Consider the following 22652-nt stretch of genomic DNA (forward strand, 5'->3'; position numbering starts at 1 on the left):
CCAGTTCTCTCTAAACCTTTGAAAACAGGCCTACAATGAAATCTGTGGTTGTGATTACATTTTAGTTAATTCATTCAATCGTGTTTAAATGTTGAATTCCTAATGCAGAACCAGGCAATTCTTTGCCCATAATTCTGATGAAAGACGTAACAAATTGATATCAGTAAAGTGGTGTATATTATAAAATATATATAAAACATAGAAAATTAATACATATTTTATATTTGTATAATATTACTATAATATATTCTCCATTGTAGAATAATATCCATATATAATTGATATTTAAGTCTCCATCCTTGAAGCATACTTGATTCAAAATTCATTTTAGTGCACAGGATGCTCTTTTTCATCGTCTTCTGTTTGCAATGCTTGTGAAACTAGCATTGTGGTTTCCTGCGCCAAATTGTTTCACCACAATGTATCCTTTTTAACGCTTGAGCTGCAAAGTTGATCATTAGCCTGGCAATACACCATAGTATTTCATTGATACTTAAAAGCCCACCGGCAACTATAGTTGCCGCAGTGTATAGTTGTCAATTTCCTTTTGTAAGTATTTTTCTAGATGTTATCCATGTTTAATGTCTCAATGACATGCAAGCAAACAACCAAGTAAAGGATTTCAAGAAGAAGAAAAAAGGTATTCACTTCCTTCCTGTCACATGAGGCTGTCAACTTCCTACCCCTACTTCCAGGAAGCATGGCGAAGGCAAACCCTCCCAAAGAAAGGTCATTTTCATGTTAATAATAAGATTTTTTGTTTGTTGACATATATATATCTACATAATCATGAAGGTCTCTAGAATCATCCAAACAAAACAAATCTTACAAGAGATCTATAGTTTTTTGTATTAGTCAAAAGTCCAAGCGGCAACTATAGTTGCCGGTGGGCAAATGGCTTGTAGTAATCATGGGGAAATGGATTATACTGTGTTAATAGGTTAATAAATCAAGGTTATTGGTCTTGTTTAGTGAATAAACATAACTTAACCCTTTAAATGACATCTGTATGCACTGTTATTTTTGTTATTTGCCATTTTGTTATTTGTTTTTTTATATAGATGTAATTTTTTCTTCATTCTATTTATTTGTATTTATTTATTTTCATTTAACTTTTTGATACACAATGCCCTGGTATGGCTGCACTTTGTTCTGAACTATGTTCCACCACTTTAACCCTTGTGGGCATTTCGTTTGTGGTTTACAGTCGGGCCGTTTGGAGTCTTTGAGACCCCAGGCAACAAAATGTAATTTTGTTACAAAATAATTGTTTTTTGTTTTTTGTTTTTACAATGTAATTTTATTAATTAATGAATATAGTTTATTAATGTTTATTACTGTTTTTACTTCACATTTGGACATTTTTACTCCACAAATTTATATAAATATATGTAAAAATATATATTTTTAATATATAGGTTTTTATGTAAAAAAATCAGTGTAAGATTTTCGCCCATATTTCGGAAAAAATCACTTTAACCAGTAGATGGCTGCAGACTTCACTGCCATGTAATGCAATTGGTTCTATAACTGTTTGGAATAGTTTGCCAGATTCTGATTGGTATTTCAATTTGGATAGCTTTTTTAATGGCATAGAAGGCCCTTCTTGCTTTCTCTTTCAGTTCATTCACGGCCAAATTTAGGTTTCCAGTTGCACTAATTTTCAGCCCGAGGTATATGTAGCTTGTGGTATGATAAATTTTGGTCATACCGAGGGTGAAATTGTGACTTTTTCCCTGACATCTGGGTCTTTTCTGAAACGTTAGTACTTTAGCTTTAGTTGGGTTAATGTTCAGGGCGCAGGTCTGACAGAACTGATGCAGGGTGTCCAGGTTCTGCTGTAGACCCTCTTCTGTTGGAGACAGCAGGACCAGATCATCTGCATACAGGAGGAACTTTATAGTGGAGTCATGTAGGGTGAGGCCAGGAGCTGCTGACTCCTCTAGGAGTTTCGCCAATTCATTAATGTAGATATTGAAGAGGGTCGGTGATAGTGGGCAGCCCTGCCTCACACCTCGTCCTTGAGTGAAGAACTTAGTTTGTTTATTGCCAATTTTAATTGCACATTGATTGTTTGAGTACATTGTTTTTATAATGTTGTATGTTTTGCCCCCGATACCCGATTCTAAAAGTTTAGAAATCTACAAAGCAAGCGAATATTTTAGTTTTGTTTTGTTTGATGTATTTATCGATCAGGGTATGTAGGGTGAAGATATGATCTGATGTTCTAAAATTTGGTAAAAATCAAATCTGACTTTTCTCAGGACATTGTGCTCTGTGAGGAAGTGGACGAGTCTTGCGTTGATGATGCTGCAGTCTGCAGAACATATTCCCCAGATTACTGCTCACACAGATGCCTCTGTAGTTGTTTGGGACTGATTTGTCTCCACTCTTGAATATGGGCGTTATGAGTCCTCTATTCCAGGTGTCAGGGAAATGACCTACACTCAGAACCAAGTTGAACAGTTTCATTATTGCCGATTTGAATTTGGGGTTTATATTTTTAATCATTTCGTTAAGGATGCCGTCTGGTCCTCTTGCCTTTTTTGTTGGCAGAGCCTGTATTTTATCTATCAGCTCTTTTTCTGTGATTGGGTAGTCTAGCGGATTTTGGTGTTTGCCAATTATGTTTTCTATATGGTTGAATTTTTCATATATTTGTGTTTGTTTTATATTCATGTTTTTCCAGGTGTCTCCATCTTGTATAGAAATTTGTTCATGGTTATTTTTATTCAGGAGATTCCAGTTGTCCCAGAAACTGTTTGAATGGACCGAATCGTCAATAGTTTTGAGCTGATTTTGGATATACTGTTCTTTCTTCTTTCTGAGTGTATTTTTATATGCTCCTCACAGTAATGAAGACGTAAATCTGAATCGTCTGGTTGTCTGTGTTTTTGATTTGCAAGCTGTCTTAAATTTTTCTTTATTCTTTTACAATCCGAATTAAACCGTTTTTCATTCTTTTGCGTTTGCTTATGATTTTTCTTAGTGGTTTTGAGATTAGATATTGTTGCCAGATAATCAAATATGTCATTTATGTTTTCTACAGCCAGATTTACACCAACTTTATTATGAGGATAATCATATTCTATGAAGTTATCTATAAGTAAGCACACTTGGGGGTGGTCAAATGCGGTCAGGTATTTTTCAGTGCTGTTTTGAACCTGTAAATCTTTTTGATGTTGTACAGCTTACTGGGTTGTGGGTGTATGTTAGTATTTTCTGTCCTTTTTAGATACACAGTAATTTGGCTGTGATCTGATAGGGGTGTTAGTGGTTTGACCGTGAATGCTCTGAAAGAGAACATGTCTAGATCTGTGATCATGTAGTCAACTGTTGAGCAACCCTGAGATGAACTGTAGGTGTATCTCCCTAGAGTCCAAGCTCACCCTGTCGTTGACGAGGTACAGACCGAGGCTTCGACAGAGCTCAAGCAGAAGCCTCCCTTTTTTCTCTCACTCACTCACTCACTCACTCACTCACTCACTCACTCACTCACTCACTCACTCACTCACTCACTCACTCACTCACTCACTCACTCACTCACTCACTCACTCACTCTAATCAAAAGACAACAATAAGAATCAGATACATTAGAAACTAAACTTTAAAAAATGAAAGAAAATACCTGACAAGGTTTGACATTGAAATTTAATAACTACAAGATATGGTGTTGTCATTTGAAAATAACATGCCATAAGAATGATCAAAGCTATAAGACAAAAACAGAGAAATCCCACATTCCTAAATGTCACAAAATGAAACACCTCAGGTCTCACAAACCTGTGAAGACACAATAGTGTTGTTGTTGTTGTTTTCAGGTAAATACTCATAAATGGCCATATCTGTGTGTGAATTTATGCGTTTGGGGTTTTGAATAAACATTTCTCAGATGTTTTTTTTGTTGTCTTCATATTTTACCAGTCCATAGGTGCACAGACTTTTTTTCCCCCTCATAGAGCTTCATGGCCGCCTGTCAGTTTGTGAAACAGCTCCTCATTCAGGGTGTCACTCTGCTCCCGTCCTCGTGTGGACATGAAGATGTAGCCGCCGATGTACTCATGGACAATCTTACAATCTGCAGTTACACAGCTAAATGCGATGTTCACATTGCCATCAAACTCAATGGCGACCTGGTACAGAGAGGGAAGGGGTTTATTATTTGACAGTGATATTTGATATCAAGCCGAGAGCTTGGAAGAAGCTTTTGCACTAAAAAAATCTCATAATATACATAAAGACAGATTACCTGTTTGATGTCCCAGTTGACATTCCATTGCCTCATGGTGTTGTATCTCCAGGTTTTCACCACATCTCCAACACTCAGGTCAATACGGATTAAACGATTATTGGCAATGCCGAGCACCTCATCCTTGCGGCAACCCTTAAACCTGCAGTTATGTGGACAGAAATTGTACATGCTGTTTCTGATGTCACTTACAATCTGATTGTAATTGATTATTTTGCTTAGATTCTTTTAGTCAGCAATATTGCTATTATTATTAACAACATTTACTGTTAGTAACATGTAATCTTTTGTCATGCAATAATTCAAATGATATCAAAATGTAAATTGTTTTCTAAATAGATAAAGGTAAAGCGTTACATCAAACAGAATAGAGCACAGTTGGGATTATGTTTCTTTCATTTTCTTAAAATTAGCAATTACATTTTAAAGGGGAATTTCACCCGAAAATGAAAATTCTGTCATTAATTGCTCGCCCTCATGTTGTTACAAACCCATACGACTTTCATTCATCTTTGGAACAAATGAAGATCTTTCAAATCTGAGAGATTTCTGTCCCTCCATTGACAGCTACACAACTACCACTTTCAAGCCCCAGAAAGGTAGTAAAGATATTAAAGGGGTGATTGACTATGATTTCACTTTTTAAACTTTAGTTAGTGTGCAATGTTGCTGTTTGAGCATAAACAACATCTGCAAAGTTACAGCGCTCAAAGTTCAAAGCAAAGGGAGGTATTTGCTTTTAAAGAAATTGCTTTGGAAATTGACTACAACAAACGGCTGGTGACATCACCAACCCTAGAATTTACATAAACCCCGCCCCCTGCACACGATTTATAGATTATCAAGACAGAATATGCCAATCAATGACTAGAAGATAACTACACATAAGCTACATAAATGAATCAACTAACCAATCAGAAATGTCCTGTTGCATTCATGCATGAGTCTCTCCATCATAGTCTAAATCCGGTTTGAACATAAAAGGCTAAAGGTTTGTGACATTTTCAGTGCATCTCTGTATGAGGTAAAAGGACACGAGCTCTTGAAGCTCCGCCCCCTGTGTCGGGAGCAGCAGCTCATTTGCATTTAAAGGAACAGACACAAAACGGTGCGTTTTTGCTCACCCTCAAAAAGTGACAATTTTAACATTATAAAAATATCTGTGGGGTATTTTGAGCTAAAACTTCACACACACACACTCTGGGGACATCAAAGACTTATTTTACATCTTGTAAAAATGGCATTATACCACCCCTTTAAAGTAATCCATGTGACTCCAGTGGTGCAACCTCAATTTTATGAAGCGACGCAAGTGCTTAGTTTGCGCAAAAAACACAATTTACCCCTTTATTTACAAAATATTAATATCCAACGCACGTTCACGAGAGCACCACGACACTTGTGTGTTGTGTTGAAGCGAGAGCAGACGTTGTTGCGTGAATGCGCATTGGCTTGAAAGTGGTAGTTGCGTAGCTGTCAATGGAGGGACAGAAATCTCTCAGATTTCATTTAAAAGATCTTCATTCGTGTTCAGAAGATGAACGAAAGTCTTACAGGTTTGGAACGACATGAAGGTGAGGAATTAATTACATAATTTGAGAACTAACCCTTTAAATGTTCAAGATATACCTACTTTAAGGTTATAAATGGATGGTACATATTTCTGAATATAAATGTCATATTATTTGTGTTAGGATCTGAACCTGGCCCTCATGCATACTATACAATTACACCATTTACCATTACAATGATTCACAGTCTTCAAAAGAAGTGGTGCATGACAGGCTCTGCCTACAAACAAGTTTTACTAAACTCACCTGACTACAATATAAGCGAGGCCAAAGTCAGGCAGAGCCTGCCAGATCTGAAGGAACTTCTGAATGGCATCTGTTAATGAGATCTGAGCTACATTCTGATAGGCCTCCAGGATTCTCACCGTGAGCTGAACAAGAGAGAAAGGGAGAGAGAGAGATAAAGTTCAAGAGGAACAAAAAAGCAGGGATGAAATGTCACACTAAAGACTAATAAATGACCCAGAAACGTGGTACCTGTTTGGGTTTGTACTTCTTCTGGTATCGTGGAGAGACGAGGCTGTGTGTATTAATACTCTCATCTGTCTGAGCTGTGTTATTACTAGGGGTGGTTTTCTGCATGGCCAAGAATGACTGGATGCTCTGGACCTCACTAGAGAAGGAGCTGTCAGCCAAAGTCTTGCCTTTCGAGGCCAGACGACACGCTGCCATCCACCGGCTGTACTGTTGCTCCTACGAACAAGACAGAGTCAGAGTTTAATTGCTTTTTTAAAACCAAACAAAAAGGATTTCTTCTGATGGGATTTGGTAGAGATCCAATATTCCTGGCATGTCAGAAGGATCTAATATTTTTAAGCTCTACAATCTAATTAGACTCACAATGCTTTTAATAATTCATAATTCATTACATTTATATAGCGCTTTTCTGGACACTCAAAGCGCTTTACATAGAAGGGGGGGAATCTCCTCAACCACCACCAATGTGCAGCATCCACCTGGATGATGCGACGGCAGCCATATTGCGCCAGAACGCCCACCACACACCAGCTTACTGGTGGAGAGGAGACAGTGATGAAGCCAATCAGTATATATAGGAGGATGATTAGGAGGCCATGATGGACAGAGGCCACTGGGCAAATTTGGCCAGGATGCCGGGGTTACACCCCTACTCTTTCGAAAGACATCCTGGGATTTTTAATGACCACAGAGAGTCAGGGCCTCGGTTTAACGTCTCATCCGAAGGACGGCGCTCTTTGTCAGTATAGTGTCCCCGTCACTACACTGGGGCGTTAGGACCCACACAGACCACAGGGTGAGCGCCCCCTGCTGGCCACACTAACACCTCTTCCAGCAGCAACCTGGTTTTCTCAGGAGGTCTCCCATCCAAGTACTAACCAGGCTCAGCCCTGCTTAGCTTCAGTGGGCAACCAGTCTTGGGCTGCAGGGTGATATGGCTGCTGACCAAAGAAACACAAGAAACACACCTCTGGAGATTTTATACTGTATGTAAACCCACAGAACTGCGGCTCATTTGAGTTTTTCATGAGTTTTTTTTTATTTTTTATACACAATTCTTTGTAAACTCTAAAATGATGTATGTGAAAACCAGCCATATTAATGTTTGTTTAATTGTACACAATTGATTAATGGTACACAAATCCCAGCCTAGGAAATATATTTCACTGGAAATTTAACATTTAAAACATTATACATTTGATAAATGTATATATTGAACATTTTTATTTGGGATTTACACTTAATTTGATGATTTACATAGAATTTATATTTTACAATTAGATTTAAATTGAAGATGTAGATTTAAGGCCAGACACTACAGGCAAAACTGTTGTTTTTGCGGGCACTGGTCAACAGTGTTGGGGAAAGTTACTTTTACAAGTAATGCATGGCAATATTGCAACTAGCGAGGAGCAGACAGACGATGATCAGGAATACAGTTCAAATGCAGAGTTTAATAAACGTCCAACAGGAGATAGAGACGAGCGCTAACACAAAACGAGACCAGATGAACACGGAGTGAAGGTGAGAAACGGGGCTGTTTACACAACACCGTTTTCAAATAAAAATGTAAAACTTTGTATGTGTTTTGGCCGTTTATTTACACGACAACACCGTTTTGGGTGCCTGAAAATGCAAAATTTTGTAAACTGGTTTCAAAGTGCGTCATGCACATGCCTATTACGTGTTCAGTCTACAGTGTTTCATCGCTGTCTAATGGCCTGGCAGCAGAACACAGCGTTTTCAGTCGTTTTCGTGGATCCGTGAGAATGGGGATCGTTTTGAGAATGTTTAATGAAGTATGTTTACAAGCTGCTTAATTCATACAAAAAATGTAAACACAATTAATTCAATAAAACTAAATTCATAAAACCATCCCATGATGGGAACCCCTAAACGATTCTATATATGAAGCGATTGACAGAACCCTTTAGGGTTCTATATAGAACCTTTACTTTACATTTACATTACACTTTATGTGATGAGTCGCTGCCATGTGGTTGGCTCATTAGAGGTTTGCATTAACAAACAGAACTAAATTGGCCATAGCTGCTCCAGCCATTGAAAAAAAACTAAATTGTCTAACCAACACATATGAATATACATACTGATGTCATAGCTGAGCTGTTGTACACAGATAATCATTGACTTACATGCTCACAGCGCAAGTAGACCTCATTCATGCCCTCTGGCCCGGGTATCAGCAACCTGATGCAAAACTTCTGCCCAGCAACACTTACATCAGGGGCCACCTCGCAACCTGTGTTGATGAGAGACTTGTTGTGCGTCTGTGTGATGAGTACATGCATGTTTTAATAGATGAGCGTGTGATCACCTTTAAGGTTCATCTGTTGAATTGGTTCTTTACAGCTTTCCTCTTTACTCTTGTAGTAGGAGATGGTCGTATCCTTAAATGTAAACCAGTATTGTTTATATCCTTTCAATGTCAGCCTCTTCGGTCTGAGAGAAGGTAAAACCACAGGGATATTAGTCGTAAAACGTGAGGGTTGTTTTTACAGCACTTTTCACAATACACGTGGTGAAAAAAAATCCTCTGGCTACACAGTTTAAACATAATATCAAAATTATCTAGCTGTGTTACTATATTGTCAGAACTGAATATGTGTATATTGAATTGAATTTGTGAATATGTGTGAAATTGAGTTTCCCACAAAAACAATTGAGGTATGTTATGTATGTTGGAGGGGGGCTGGGATTTGTGTCTTACCTGAATATTTTCAAGTAGTCATGTAGTTCTGGCGCTGTCATTGTTTCCTGTATGGACATTTGAGATGTTAGAGATGCAAACATTTCAGATGACCCATACATCTAAGTGACTTTGTGACTATCACCAAAATTATGATTTTGGGATGATTTGAAACAATACTCCAATATCGTCATATGTTATGATAATATGTCTCGAGTAAACAAAAATAAATAAAACTACTTTGAACTGTAACAAGAGTATTCATAAATATCAAGTTTGGGCAAGTTTTCACATCTGTTTTATGCTATTTAATACCATTCATTCATTTCCTGACAAAACAATTGGTCTTTTTTTTCTTTAATTTGTGTTGCTTCATAGATGGTTTTGTTTTCATAATGGTTGTATTGCTGAAATCATGCTTAAAGGTCATCTAAAAGTCAATATTGGGTGTATTCTTAGCATTGTTTTTGTTTCCTTTGTCCACGTGGTGGCAGAACACAGCTGGTTCTCATCAGCCACTGGTTTGTGACCTGTTTTTGCTTCTCTCCTTGTTACTTAATCTATATCTATGCTCGCTCTATGCTTGTTTTGTAAACTTCCCTGGTGTTTATCCTGATCCTGTAGGCCTATCTGTCAGTTTTGTCATGCAATTGGGTTTGTGTAGTCTTGTCCTCGCATTTATTTTTTGAGAGAACTTAAATATGTGCCTGTTCTCTTTTGTTAAAGGCATGTGTGTATGTCATGAAACTGACCAGCATGTCATCTGCACTGCTCTCTCCTTCCATTTTCACCTCCAGGCACTGTAGAGCTGAATCTAGATCATCCATAGCCGGACTGGATGCCACAAACTGCTCTGTTAGAGACACTTTCCCAATGTGGTACTGATGTGACACACACACACACACACACACACACACACACACACACACACACACACACACGCACACACACACACACACACACACACACACACACACACACACACACACGCACACACACACACACATCGCAAAAATATTACTTTCACTTAAGCTTCAGTTGTGTTTAGATAGATCATTGTTCAAGAGTATGATGCATTGATATCTGCTCTCCATCACCTATACCTGTAAGGCAGCAAAGACCATCATCTCTTCTTCAGTGCATTCAATTTCCTCCAGCAGGATGGCCCACCTCGCCTGCTCATACAGCTGTGTCAGGCGCACCACATCAGTCTGACGGGTACATATTAGGTACACATTATTCATCATTTGTATGGGGGAGAAGTGGACAAAATAAACATTATTTATATTTTACTATTTATAAAAAGTTTTTGTTAAAAAATAAGTATTGCTGTTTTTACTCTCTGTAGATTATGCATTTTATGAAAAATACTATAAAAAATATATATATTTGAGGTAGTGACATCATCAAAGTCAGACCTCTTTAAAGGATTAGTTCACTTTCAAAAAAAAAAAATGTTGCTGATAATTTTCTCACCCAGATGTCATTCAAGATGTCCATGTCTTTCTTTATTCAGTCGAAAAGAAATTAAGGTTTTTGAGGAAATCATTCCAGGATTTTTCTACACAGAATGGACTTCAATGGCAACCATCTATCCCAATAAGAAGGTTAAAATCACGTTGGAAAGGTCAAGACATTTTTTTTTAAAATTATAATAAATTAAAACAAAGATGTCGGACGATTTTGAAGTTGGAGGAGAAAATTTTATGAATTTTTTTTTACACAGACAAATAACTTACAGATGACGTGACCCATGACCTTTCCAACGTGATGACGCAATGCATCTCAGAGATGGTACACAACGGGAATTTGTGATTAAAAGTATATATATATATTTTTTATTTTATTTTTTATTTTATTTTTTAAATGACCGATCGTTTCGCTAGATAAGACCCTTATTTCTCGACTGGGATCGTGTAGAGACTTTGAAGCTGCATTGAGACGGACATTTGAACCCTCTTTGAACATTGGGATAGATGGTTTCCATTAAAGTCCATTCTGAGTAGAACAAATCCTGGAATGTTTTCCTCAAAAACCTTAATTTCTTTTCGACTGAAGAAAGAAAGACATGGATATATTGGATGACATCGGGGTGAGTATATTATCAGCAAAAACATTTTTGAAAGTGAACTAATCCTTTAAGTAGAAACAGAATGTTTTATTAAGTTTATTTTTATATTTGCATTGTTAAATTCTGATGTTGTTGACAAATCTGAGTTATCGCTGTTTTACAGATTATCGGACAAAAATATTTAACCTAAATAATGTGATGTGTTGTAATGATATTTACTGGTTAAAGCTGTTATTTGCTCATTTCGCACATATTTGATGCTTATTTGGCCAAACACTATTAGACTAAACAATAAATACAAATACAGTTTGTCAAAAAGAAACACTGTAGCAAAAAATCTGCTTTCTAATTGAGAAACACATGAAGAACAGACTGATGGCGTCATGCCTACCTGTGGTGTGACGTCGTGAAAGCTGTAGTATTTGAAACGCAGTTGCAGTTTATCATTTTCTTTGACTCCCTGTTGTAGGAGAGAACGGGACGAATCCAACCACCTGAGCAGAGATGTTATCATTAAAGCATATTCGAACTGATTGTTTTTACAATGCGCATTGTATGCAACTGTAGCTGGGGTCATGCATGATAATAAATGTGGTACTTTGTGATGGTATCAGATTGGTATCACACTGATGGTATCACATTGATGAATAGACTGAATGAATACCATATTCATGTACCATGGTATTTACATGTTACCAATAATACCTTAAAAAAAGTACTGCCATGGTAAATGTCCAAAAAATATTAAATTGCCATTGGACCATTATTGCTTATAGTAAAATGGTGAGCAGTTCAAGTTTAGAGAATGCACAGTGGATTCAGAAAGTATTCAGACCACTTCATTTTTTTCACTATTTGTCATGTTTTAGCCTAATGCAAAATGTTTTCCGAGACTAAGGGACTGGTCAGGGTAGAAGGAAATCTGAAATCAGCCAAACACAAAGATATCCTTATTGAAAGCCTGGTCTAGAGCACTCAGGACCTCATACTGGGCCATTAGTTCAACTTCAAACCACCCTAAGCACACAGCCACGACAATGCAAGAGTGACTAAGGGGCAACTCTGTGAATGTCATGTATTGGTCCAAACCAAGCCTGGACTTGAACCCAATCAAACATCTCTGGAGAAACCTGGAAATGTGGGTCCTTTATTGGCACCGGTGGTTCAGTGAAGTAGGCTACCTGTAGTTCTGTGAAGCCACTAAACGATTCCACTAAACGTTCTGTATAGTCGAAAAAGATTTTTGCTCAAAGCAAAATGTGAAAAATGTACAGGTTCTGAGTGCACCGTATAGAAGATTTTCACACACGCAATATACTGTATTTCATTGAATTTAGAGGCCCTGTATACTGCATTTTGCCTTTAGCGTATTACTCTACCTGCTGTTAATTTGTGCTTTCTCCATTACATTAGTTGTCCGGTACATTTTAGCGATGGTCTCTGGGGCCGGGGCAGGCTGACTGACCGCCAGCATCTTGTACACAGCCTCAGTTTCAGGAGATTCAGCATAGAAAGCAGGCATGCCATTGGCAAGCTTCAGGATGGTGCCTGCAAATTGCACAAATATATTAAAAAAATTATAATAATAACTAAACATACAAATATTAGAGCAGATTTATATGAACTTTACTTGAGGTAATAAATCAATTGTGCAGGCATTATAATGATGAAAGGTGTTTGTACTGTGATATTCACATAAAAGTGAATTATTTTTTATTGCAACGATAAGATCGATAATATCAGGGACAAATTTATAACTATGCAACAGTCTACTACAGTATCGCATCAGGGAGTGCATTGTAGTCTCCCTGAGGAAAAATTTGATTCATTTGTTGCTATAGGAGAGGAAGAATTTTGCAAACTCATCAAATCATCTAAATCGACAACGTGTATGTTAGACCCTATACCGACTAAGCTGCTGAAAGAGATGCTTCCAGATGTCATAGATCCTCTTCTTAATATCATTAATTCATCTATGTCTCTAGGATACGTACCAAAAACCTTTAAGCTAGCTATGATTAAACCGCTTGTTAAAAAAACGCAACTTGATCCTACAAAAGTAGTCAATTACAGGCCGATCTCGAATCTGCCTTTTCTGTCAAAGATATTAGAAAAAGCAGTATCCTCACAACTGTGTTCCTTTCTTGAAAGAAATGATATCTGCGAGGATTTTCAGTCCGGATTTAGACCGTACCATAGTACCGAGACAGCTCTCGTTAGAGTCACAAATTATTTGCTCTTATCATCCGACCGTGGTTGTATCTCTCTATTAGTGTTACTTGATCTTAGTGCTGCATTTGACACCATTGACCACAACATCCTTTTAAATAGACTCGAACATTATTTTGGCATTAGTTGAATTGCACTAGCATGGTTTAAATCATACTTATCTGACCGTTATCAGTTTGTAGCAGTAAATGAAGAGATGTCTTATCAATCACAAGTGCAGTATGGCGTACCACAAGGGTCAGTACTAGGACCGCTGCTGTTCACTCTGTACATGCTACCATTAGGAGATATCATTAGGAAACATGGAATTAGCTTTCACTGTTATGCCGACGATACTCAGCTGTATATTTATTCAAAACCTAACGAAACTTACCAATTCACAAAATTAACAGAATGCATAGCTGATATAAAAAATTTCCTACTACTAAATTCTGAAAAAACAAAGATTCTAATTATTGGACAAAAAACTTCCACACGTAATAACCTAGAGTACTGTCTAACACTTGATGGCTGCTCTGTTAAGTCTTCGTCGTCGGTTAGGAACCTGGGTGTGCTCTTTGATACCAATCTTTCATTTGAAAGTCACATGTCTAGTATCTGTAAAACCGCATTTTTCCATCTCAAAAATATATCTAAATTACGCCATATGCTCTCATTGACAAATGCGGAACAATTAGTTCATGCGTTCATGACCTCAAGGCTAGATTATTGTAATGCTCTACTGGGTGGTTGCCCTGCACGCTTAACAAACAAACTACAGCTAGTTCAAAACGCAGCAGCTCGAGTTCTTACTAGAACCAGGAAGTATGACCATATTAGCCCCGTTCTGTCAACACTGCATTGGCTGCCTAAAAAACATTGTATAAATTTAAAAATTTTGCTGATTACTTACAAAGCACTAAATGGTTTAGCTCCGCAGTACTTGAACGAGCTCTTAACGCATTATAGTCCTTCACGTCTACTGCGATCTCAAAATTACGGCCAGTTAATAATACCTAGAATATCAAAATCGACTGCTGGCGGTAGATCCTTTTCCTATTTAGCACCAAAACTTTGGAACAGTCTTCCTACCATTGTCCGGGAAGCAGACACACTCTGTCAGTTCAAAGCTAGATTAAAGACACATCTCTTTGACCTAGCATTCACATAATGCATTATAGACTTCTATAACTCAATGTTAGGCTGCATAGATTAGGTCAGCCGGAACTGGGAACACTTCCCTTAAATCCTGATGTACTCGTTACATCATAAGAAGAATGGCATCTACGATAATTTTAGTGTCTTTGTTTATCCCGAGGTTTTCCCGCAGCCTGCCGGATCCAGGCCGTATCCAGATCTGACGAAGGACCTTTGCCTGGACCCGATGTCAAAGCAGTGCTGAAGTGCCAACTAGCCTCTCCCTATGGAGGATCCCTTTACCACTCTACAGATAAAGCATTGTGGAAATTCGCGTATCTACCCCGTAGTGATAAAATACAATAAAATTCTGTATCAAATTTATAGGCAGGACAAGTAGTTTAAGGCTTGGTTTGTAGGGAATTACAAACCTGCACACATATATTCAAACGGACATAACTATAGAATTAATTCTTGATGCGCACGTGAGCGCCATCAGCGTTTCTTACAGGTTCGCGTTTATAGTCTGTGTAGAGAGAACGGTGTCGTCTTAGCGGCCCCTAATTTAATAACAAATTATCCTTTTGACGGAAGTGAATCAATCAAAACTAACTTTAGCTGGAAAATAACATTATTCAAGAACCGCTATAAAGCCAAGACAATCTGTTACCTTAAATTATACGTTTATCTCTGTAAAACAGCTTCGAAACAATCTACATTGTTAAAAGCGTTATATAAATGAAGATGACTTGACTTGACTTGATTATCCTTGTGTGTGTGTGTGTGTGTGTGTGTGTGTGTGTTTGTGTAACCATAAATGCAAATAAAGGTAATTCTGTTTCCATTTCTGATTCTAGAAACAGTCAAGTATGCTAAATAAGTCCTAGAACATTACGTTATGTGAACTGGTTTGGAATTAATATTTTCTGTATATGTATTGCTCACTTGAAGGAAGTGGTGAGCATGTGATGTCGTACACCTCTGCCTCAACATCTTTATCTTTCTTTTTCTTTTTCCCTTCTACTGGCCAGAGTAGGGAGAGTTCCTCTGGGTGGCGAATGTCTAAAAGAGAGAAAACAAATGTCATGTACAGGTGTCGTGCAGTAGTTTTCAATCAGAAATGTGGCATCCCTAAAACTATTCTTTAAATAGTTTAAATAAAATTAAACCACGTTTGGTTTGGAACTGATGTAAAGCTTCCATCTATTGTAGACACTGACACTGTGTTTCACCTGAAACCGGCCTCGCAACCGAAGGGCTCTCCGTCCGGAAATTAACGGGAGCCCAAAAAAACCCAAAAACAAGATATATGGGGCAAAAATGTCCCTGTATGAGTTCTTGTTAATATTTATAACAGGATAAAGAGTGCTGTTTTCCCGGATATCAGCACGATTGCAAATGTGATAGCCTATTGATTTTATACAACAGTTACTGTTAGGCTACTTTCATTTTAGACTTATAACCTTGTCTGTTTTTGCTCCATTTCACATTGCCATAGCGAATGAGTCCACGTTTTGAAGGAATTGTTTGACTGAATGATTAAAACCTCCTAATGGCAGTTTTAGTTTCATTGCATTTTTTTCCCATTGTTTTTCTGTTTATATCTGGCGCCTGCAGCTGATAAATCATAACTTTAGTCCATCATGCAGCCAGAAATACTTTCTACACTTGCCCAGATGTCAATTGAACAAAACATAATGAGATCTCTGCATAAGGATAAAGTTGTCAAAGCTTTTGCAGCACTTCGTAAGCAGAAAGTCAAGCTTTAAACATCAAACTGTTTGTTTGAAACGGGCCTCTGAATTGCAAAGGCCTTCTCTGATCAATCCTGAAACGACATAAATAAATATAGATGAATGCAAATTTTTTGTGTGTCATCAACACACTTTCTTATGGAAGCTTGTTTCCGCCACAGAATAAAACATTTTAAAAGATAATTGCGACTTTTTATCTCACAAATGCGAGTTTATATCTCTTTATTTCTCAGAATTGCGAGACATAAACTCACAATTGCGTGTTATAAAGTAAGAATTTCGAAATTGTAATTCAGATTTTTTTTCCCGCAATTGCGAGTTTTTATATCGTAATCATTCTGACCTTATAACACGAAGTTGTGAGATTATGGGCCCTATCTTACACCCGGCGCAATGCAGCGCCAAGGGCGACGCAAGTGTTCTTTGCTAGTTTCAGCCTGACGCAGTTATGATTTTCACGTCCTGCAACACGTCCAAGTTGTTTAAATAGCAAATGCATTTGCGCCCATTTGTGCACCCATGGGCGTACTGGTCTGAAAACAAGGTGTGTTCACGCGCATTGTTGGCGCGTTGCTATTTTGAGGCAACAGAAATAGACTGCACCATTGACCAACTGAAACCTGGTCTAAAGTCAATAGCGCAATATATTTTTTTTGTTATTTAAAGAGCGCGTTAGTAATGTGCGCCCATTGGCGGGTCCACAATGCGCAAACACTCTGCTTATTAAACACACAGGGACGCACAGCAGTACACAAACATGCCAAATATTTAAAATAAAAGGATTGCAATGTAAAAGATCATTACTGTGTACATAAAGATATGATGGTATCTTTGTCTGCTTGCGCACTTTTACCTCGCGCACAAGCAGTTCCGTTTGCACTCTGGAGACGCGTTCGGTCTTTCCACTATCAAATTCCGTCCTGTAAATAGCGAATCCGCCATGGCGCGAGCACAACTGCCATTTAAAGGGAATGAGAGATGAGACTTGATTGGTTTAACGCACATAAATCCTAAAACACACCCATTACTCATTAAGAGAATAGGGACAACCCTTTTAGACCATGCGCCTGGCGTGCCGACCTTTTTTTACAAGCAAAAGGGTATTTGGACACACCCTAAGTGAACTTGGGGCCTGCGCTTTGACCATGCGCTTAGATCGTTAAAACAGGGCCCTAATATCTCGAGTTTAAATCTCACAATTCTGACTTTATAACATGCAATTGTGACTTTATATCACACAATTCTGATATAATGTACAATGTAAACTGCCAATTGTGAGAGAAAAAAAGTCAGAATTGTGAGAGAAAAAGTCTCAGTTACCTTTTTTATTTTTTATTCTGTGGCGGAAACAAGCTTCCATACTTTCTCCATGTACCCAGCTAACAAAACACATATTCCAAGGACATTTGCTAATGTTCCCATTAAGTTATGAAAACATTATTTCTAAAGGTTCCCTGAAAGTTCAGTTTTTTTTTTTTATGTTTTTAAATATTTTTTCTTAATTATATACAAATGACAAGGGATCTTTCCATTTGATCATTTTTCAAACATTACGGGAATGTTACTTTTGAATGTCCTCTGAACATTCTAAAACATTAAAAAAGCATTAGACGAACGTCCAACTGAAAATTTTCAGAAAAACCTTCCATGAATGATGTATAACGAATGGTTTTGTGCTAACATTTTGAGATCAGATAACTTTGAATGAGCGCAGGTTACCGGAAGCACGTTTGTTCATAACTTTGACGGAAGTTGGCCAAAGTTCTGAGAAAGTTCCCTGTTAGCTGGGAAGATGATCTCAAAGCCAGAAGCTAGAAGAGCTGAAACCATCACTCACTCAGGAGTTTGCAAATGCCCATGACGGTGCGGAACACAGGGCTGGAGAAGCAGACTCTCAGGCGGACGCTGATGGCGTTGGGCATTAGCAGCCGCAGGGGCTTGTGTTGGGGCGTGAGGCAGAGTCGAGCGTCTGCATGGATTCCACATTTATCCAGCGTCCAGGATGGTTTCAGCAACCACTGCTGCTTCTGTTCCCACCACAGAGCATGATCGGACCAATCCCTCTTTATTTCTACAGAAGAGAAGAACATTCTGTCATCTGTCAGCTCTCATCTCATTTCAAACATGGTTGTATTGAAACGGATGAAGAGTGTCTCCCAAAAATGGGAGCATTTGGTGATGTCAAATGTGTGATGTTTGAATATGTACGTATATTAATGGGTTGTGGAATGGCAGAGATTTTCAAATAATTTTGTTATTTATTTACTCATCCTCACGTTGTTCTAAACTCGTATGACTTTCTGTCTTCTAGAACACAAAGGAAGATATTTTGAAGTGGTTTTGTCCATACAGTGGAAGTCAGGTCCACAAAACATCACTGGAACTCTTTGAATTTCACTGTTTATGGATCAACACTGATACAAATTTTATCTTTTATAAATGTTTAAACTTTTAAACATTTTATTTTTGGTTAGAGTTTATTTTAAGGTGTCTTTGTTACAGTGTAATTATACATTTAAGTACTGGGTAATATTAATTAACAACATGTACTTACTGTAGGGTTAGGAATAGGGTTTGTGGTTGCACTTTATGATTACACTTTATTTTATGATGTCAAGGACACTAAAATAAAGTGTTACCCACTTTATTTTACAGTATGTGTAATTACAGTGTACTTAAGAAAATACTGGATAATATGAGGTTACTACATGGGATAAGGTTAGGTTTAGGAGTAGATTCTGGGATAGTACCTATTATTACCAAGTTATTGTAATTACTGTTCATCATGTACATGGGGAACAGGACTGCAAAATAAAGAGCTACCATTTGGGGTTAGTTGCAAGTAATAATGCACAATTTACTGTGTTGTAGGTACATGTAACTTGTAACAAGGATGCTGTAAAATAAGGTGTTACCTTCTTGATTTTTTCCCCACAGAAGATAGAAGTGTATAAAGGTTTGGAACAACATGTGAGTATATAGTAAATTTCGGCATTTATTGGGTGAGCTGTTTCTTTAATAATGACAATTTTTCAATCTGTTTCTCACACAAAGCTATTCTGAACTGCTTCAGAAGACATATAATTTAGGACATGATCATACTGTATGTACTATTTTTTTAAGATACTTTTTTGTTCGTTTTGTTGAGTGTTTCAGTTTCTGTTCACTGTATGCTTTCATTGAACAGGGTATAGTGAAAATTTACTTTGACTTTGTTTGGAAAGACTTGAGACTTGACTTAAGCCCGGTGCACACCGTACAATTTATAATAGTCCTTTATGACTGTTGCTCGTCATACTGTACGAACACGATCCCCGCTGAAAGCCATGTCACACTGTAGGATCTCAGGTGTCATCAATGTCAGACTGTACGGCAGTCAAGACACGTTAAAAACGGACGGTTACACTTTATTATGATGGTCCCTTTTGAACATTCTGTTAACTATGAGTAACTTTGCAACTACATGTCAACTAACTCTCATTAGAATTTGAATAGACTGTCTTACTTATTCTAACCCTAACCCTACCAGTCTAATACTCTACTGACACTCTAATGAGAGCTAGTAGACATGCAGGTGCAACTTTACTTATAGTCAACAGCATGTGTTAAAGGGACCAACAAAATAAAGTGAAACCCAGGATTTAAATGGTGGTTAGCAAACAAAAACAATTTGTAGTGTTAATTTTGATCATGGCTTTTCTTGAAAAGAAAAAAAGAATGTGTGTAGAGAACGTGGTAGTTTGTGGTTGTCTTACTAATTGACTCATCAGACTTGGTGCTACTATTGGTTTTTGATTTGACGGTAGTTTTAGGAGAATGTCATCTTTTGTCTGGGACAGCCCAAAATCGTACAATGTGCACCAGGCATTAGACTATGTGTCATGAGACTTGTGTCTAAAATCAACAATCCTAATGCCCTAAGCAATGGCAAAAATATCTTATAATAAATCAGACATCCAAAACTCACGTGACTTTTCCACAACTTTAAGGATGACGCCACCAATATGTAGGTCCGAGGTGACACTGACTTTAAGAGGTGGTGCCTCCGATCCCAGTTCCTCTACACTGACGGACAGGTCCCACGCTGCCATTCTGATTTAGAAGAAATGCCATTAGATATTATGCTTTCACAATCTCAGCTATTTCCCTTTTCTATAGTTTTGCATGTCATCTGTTCAACCAGCTTTCAATTTAGAATCGCTGTAATCCGCACAATTACATTGTGGTTGACAAATAACCATTTTTTTACATCAATAATTTACAGAAAATTGTATTTGTAAATTTAAGCTCTAAAGTTAATATACATATACAGTATATATATATATATATATATATATATATATATATATATATTTACACATATATATATATATACAATATATATATATATATATACATATTAACTTTTGAGCCTAAATTTATCATAAATCTCACACACACACACACACACACACACACACACACACACACACACACACACATATATATAGTGTGTGCGTGTGTGTGTGTATAAAAGTGATATATGAAAATATATATATATATATATATATATATATATATATATATATATATATATATATATATATATATATATATCACTCTAACTCACTCTCACACACACACATACACACAAATATATATATATATATATATATATATATATAACATTGGCTCATTTTTTTTATTCTGTGAGCAAAAACATCATATAAAAAACATTTCAAAAACATTTATCAGTGAGAAAGAGAAATTAAATTAACATGCTGTGTGGATTTAATGTGATCAGTGACCTTTGCTATTCCATTCAATATACACACACACACAAGATCTACTAACAAAAATCAAACCCTGGCTATTTTACTTTGGTTAATGTATCAGGGTGCACCACTTGACACTTAGATATTTAAAAAAACTAAAACAAACAAACTTTAGAAATCCTCATGCCAAAACAAAGTTAGCATGTCTACGGAGCCCATCTAGGCCTAAGGCCCATGTGTGCCCACTCCTCTCTTCATTTCTAAATCTCACAACACCCGTCAGAAAAAAACATCCCATCCTTCCTTCCTTTCTGTTCGGTTTCAGTTTTTCCTCCGTTTCTTACCTCGTATAGGCCTAGTTGTGGTTCCAAAAATGTTAAGCGATGGTACAGACTACGCCCTTGGTCTCTTGCACTCTCTATCTCTCTGTCTCTCAAGAACTTTTTGAGACATGTGCAGTCACTTCCTCCCTCCTCTCTTTCTGTCTTTTTCTGCTGAGGTTTCAACCCCGTCTGAGCGGGTGAATAGCTGTTCTCTTTTTTAGAATGATTTCTTAAGGGTTCAGTTGACAATAAATAGGTTTCTCTTCCTCTTCCTGTGATGGAGAGTGGAGATGCTGTTCTAAAATGAAACAAAGCCAATTATTAGTCTTCTTTCTGCAATCATATTCATATTGATTTAGCGGTAACACTTTACAATATGGTTTCATTTGTTAACATGAACTAACAATGCACACTTTTACAGCATTTATTAATGCTAATCTTAACATGTGCTAATACATTTTTAATATCAAAAGTTGTGTTGACAATAGTTAATGCACTGTGAACTAGCATGAGCAAGAACATTTTTATCAACTAACATTAACAAAGTTTAATAAATGCTGCAAACATATTTCTTAGTTCATGTTAGTTAATGCATTAATTAAAGTTAACAAATGAGACCTTACTGTAAAGTGTCACAGATATAACTTCTCAGTTGAGCTCATTACATGGAAGGGATCTTGAAAACTTCTGCTCCGTCATAGTTAAATAAATTGGACTTTTCTTAAGATTATTGGATTTATAAATGAACAGTTCTAGTAACTCACTGATTCTTGAGAGTCGGGACAAAACGCGTTTTAAAAAACGTTTTTTTTTAAATACACACTATATCAATTAGAGTTATACGTTTCTGCAGAGAAAAGTCTTAGCTATTTAACCATGTAAAGGAACAGATTCTAAATAAAAACACATTTTAAACAAATTTACATGTTTCCCTTCAGAACTGGATTTGTGTCAACTCCGTCAGAGACACTAAAAAGTAAACAATTTTAATTCTTCCAATCCAACAAGAATCTAAAGTTATGAAGTATATTGTAATAGTGTTTAGTTACTCTGATATGTAAACAAAATACAATATATAAACTTAAGTTGTGATTTCACACTATTCTGAAAACTCAGATTTCTAAATATTTGCATTTTCAAACTTTGATTTTAATTTCAATATTGTAAAAACAAATACCTTAAATAAATAAAACCTAAGAGGATGTAGATCAGATGGTCCTTTATTACAAAAACAACACCAACTGAAGGAAGAATATTTTTTTTCCCAAAAAAAATAACAAAAACATACATCCAAACGTCGAAGATCTGACGGTGTTGACGAAAAACTGACGGTGTTGACGAAAAACTGACGGTGTTGACACAAAATGTGTGCATTGCTGATTATTGAACAGATGTGCTCTT

The 22652-nt window shown here is 37.0% G+C and overlaps 1 protein-coding gene across 1 annotated transcript; it reads right to left on the minus strand.

Annotated features, from left to right (window-relative positions):
• Positions 1-3590: 3590 nt before the first annotated feature.
• On the minus strand, positions 3591-21556 carry fermt3a (FERM domain containing kindlin 3a). Its single transcript, XM_079606350.1, has 15 exons — positions 21273-21556; positions 20142-20266; positions 18012-18245; positions 15366-15482; positions 12455-12623; positions 11467-11569; positions 10108-10215; positions 9757-9885; positions 9026-9072; positions 8633-8757; positions 8451-8557; positions 6298-6513; positions 6067-6191; positions 4250-4391; positions 3591-4133 (listed from the first exon to the last, which is right to left on the minus strand). The coding sequence occupies exons 2-15, from the start codon at positions 20263-20265 to the stop codon at positions 3954-3956; spliced, it is 1926 nt and encodes a 641-aa protein (XP_079462476.1). The 5' UTR covers position 20266; positions 21273-21556; the 3' UTR covers positions 3591-3953.
• Between the last annotated feature and the right edge of the window lie 1096 nt (positions 21557-22652).

This window comes from Phoxinus phoxinus (assembly GCF_949152265.1).
Source record: "Phoxinus phoxinus genome assembly, chromosome: 3".
Taxonomy (NCBI): Eukaryota; Metazoa; Chordata; class Actinopteri; order Cypriniformes; family Leuciscidae; genus Phoxinus; species Phoxinus phoxinus.

Excerpts from the sequence above, each read along its gene's own strand:
- fermt3a (XM_079606350.1), bottom strand. The coding sequence starts at position 20,265 with ATGGCAGCGTGGGACCTGTCCGTCAGTGTAGAGGAACTGGGATCGGAG. Across the intron at positions 11,570-12,454 it reads AAAGCACAAATTAACAGCAG|GTGGTTGGATTCGTCCCGTT; the intron begins GTAGAGTAATAC and ends ATCTCTGCTCAG. Across the intron at positions 9,886-10,107 it reads TGGTCTTTGCTGCCTTACAG|TACCACATTGGGAAAGTGTC; the intron begins GTATAGGTGATG and ends GTGTCACATCAG.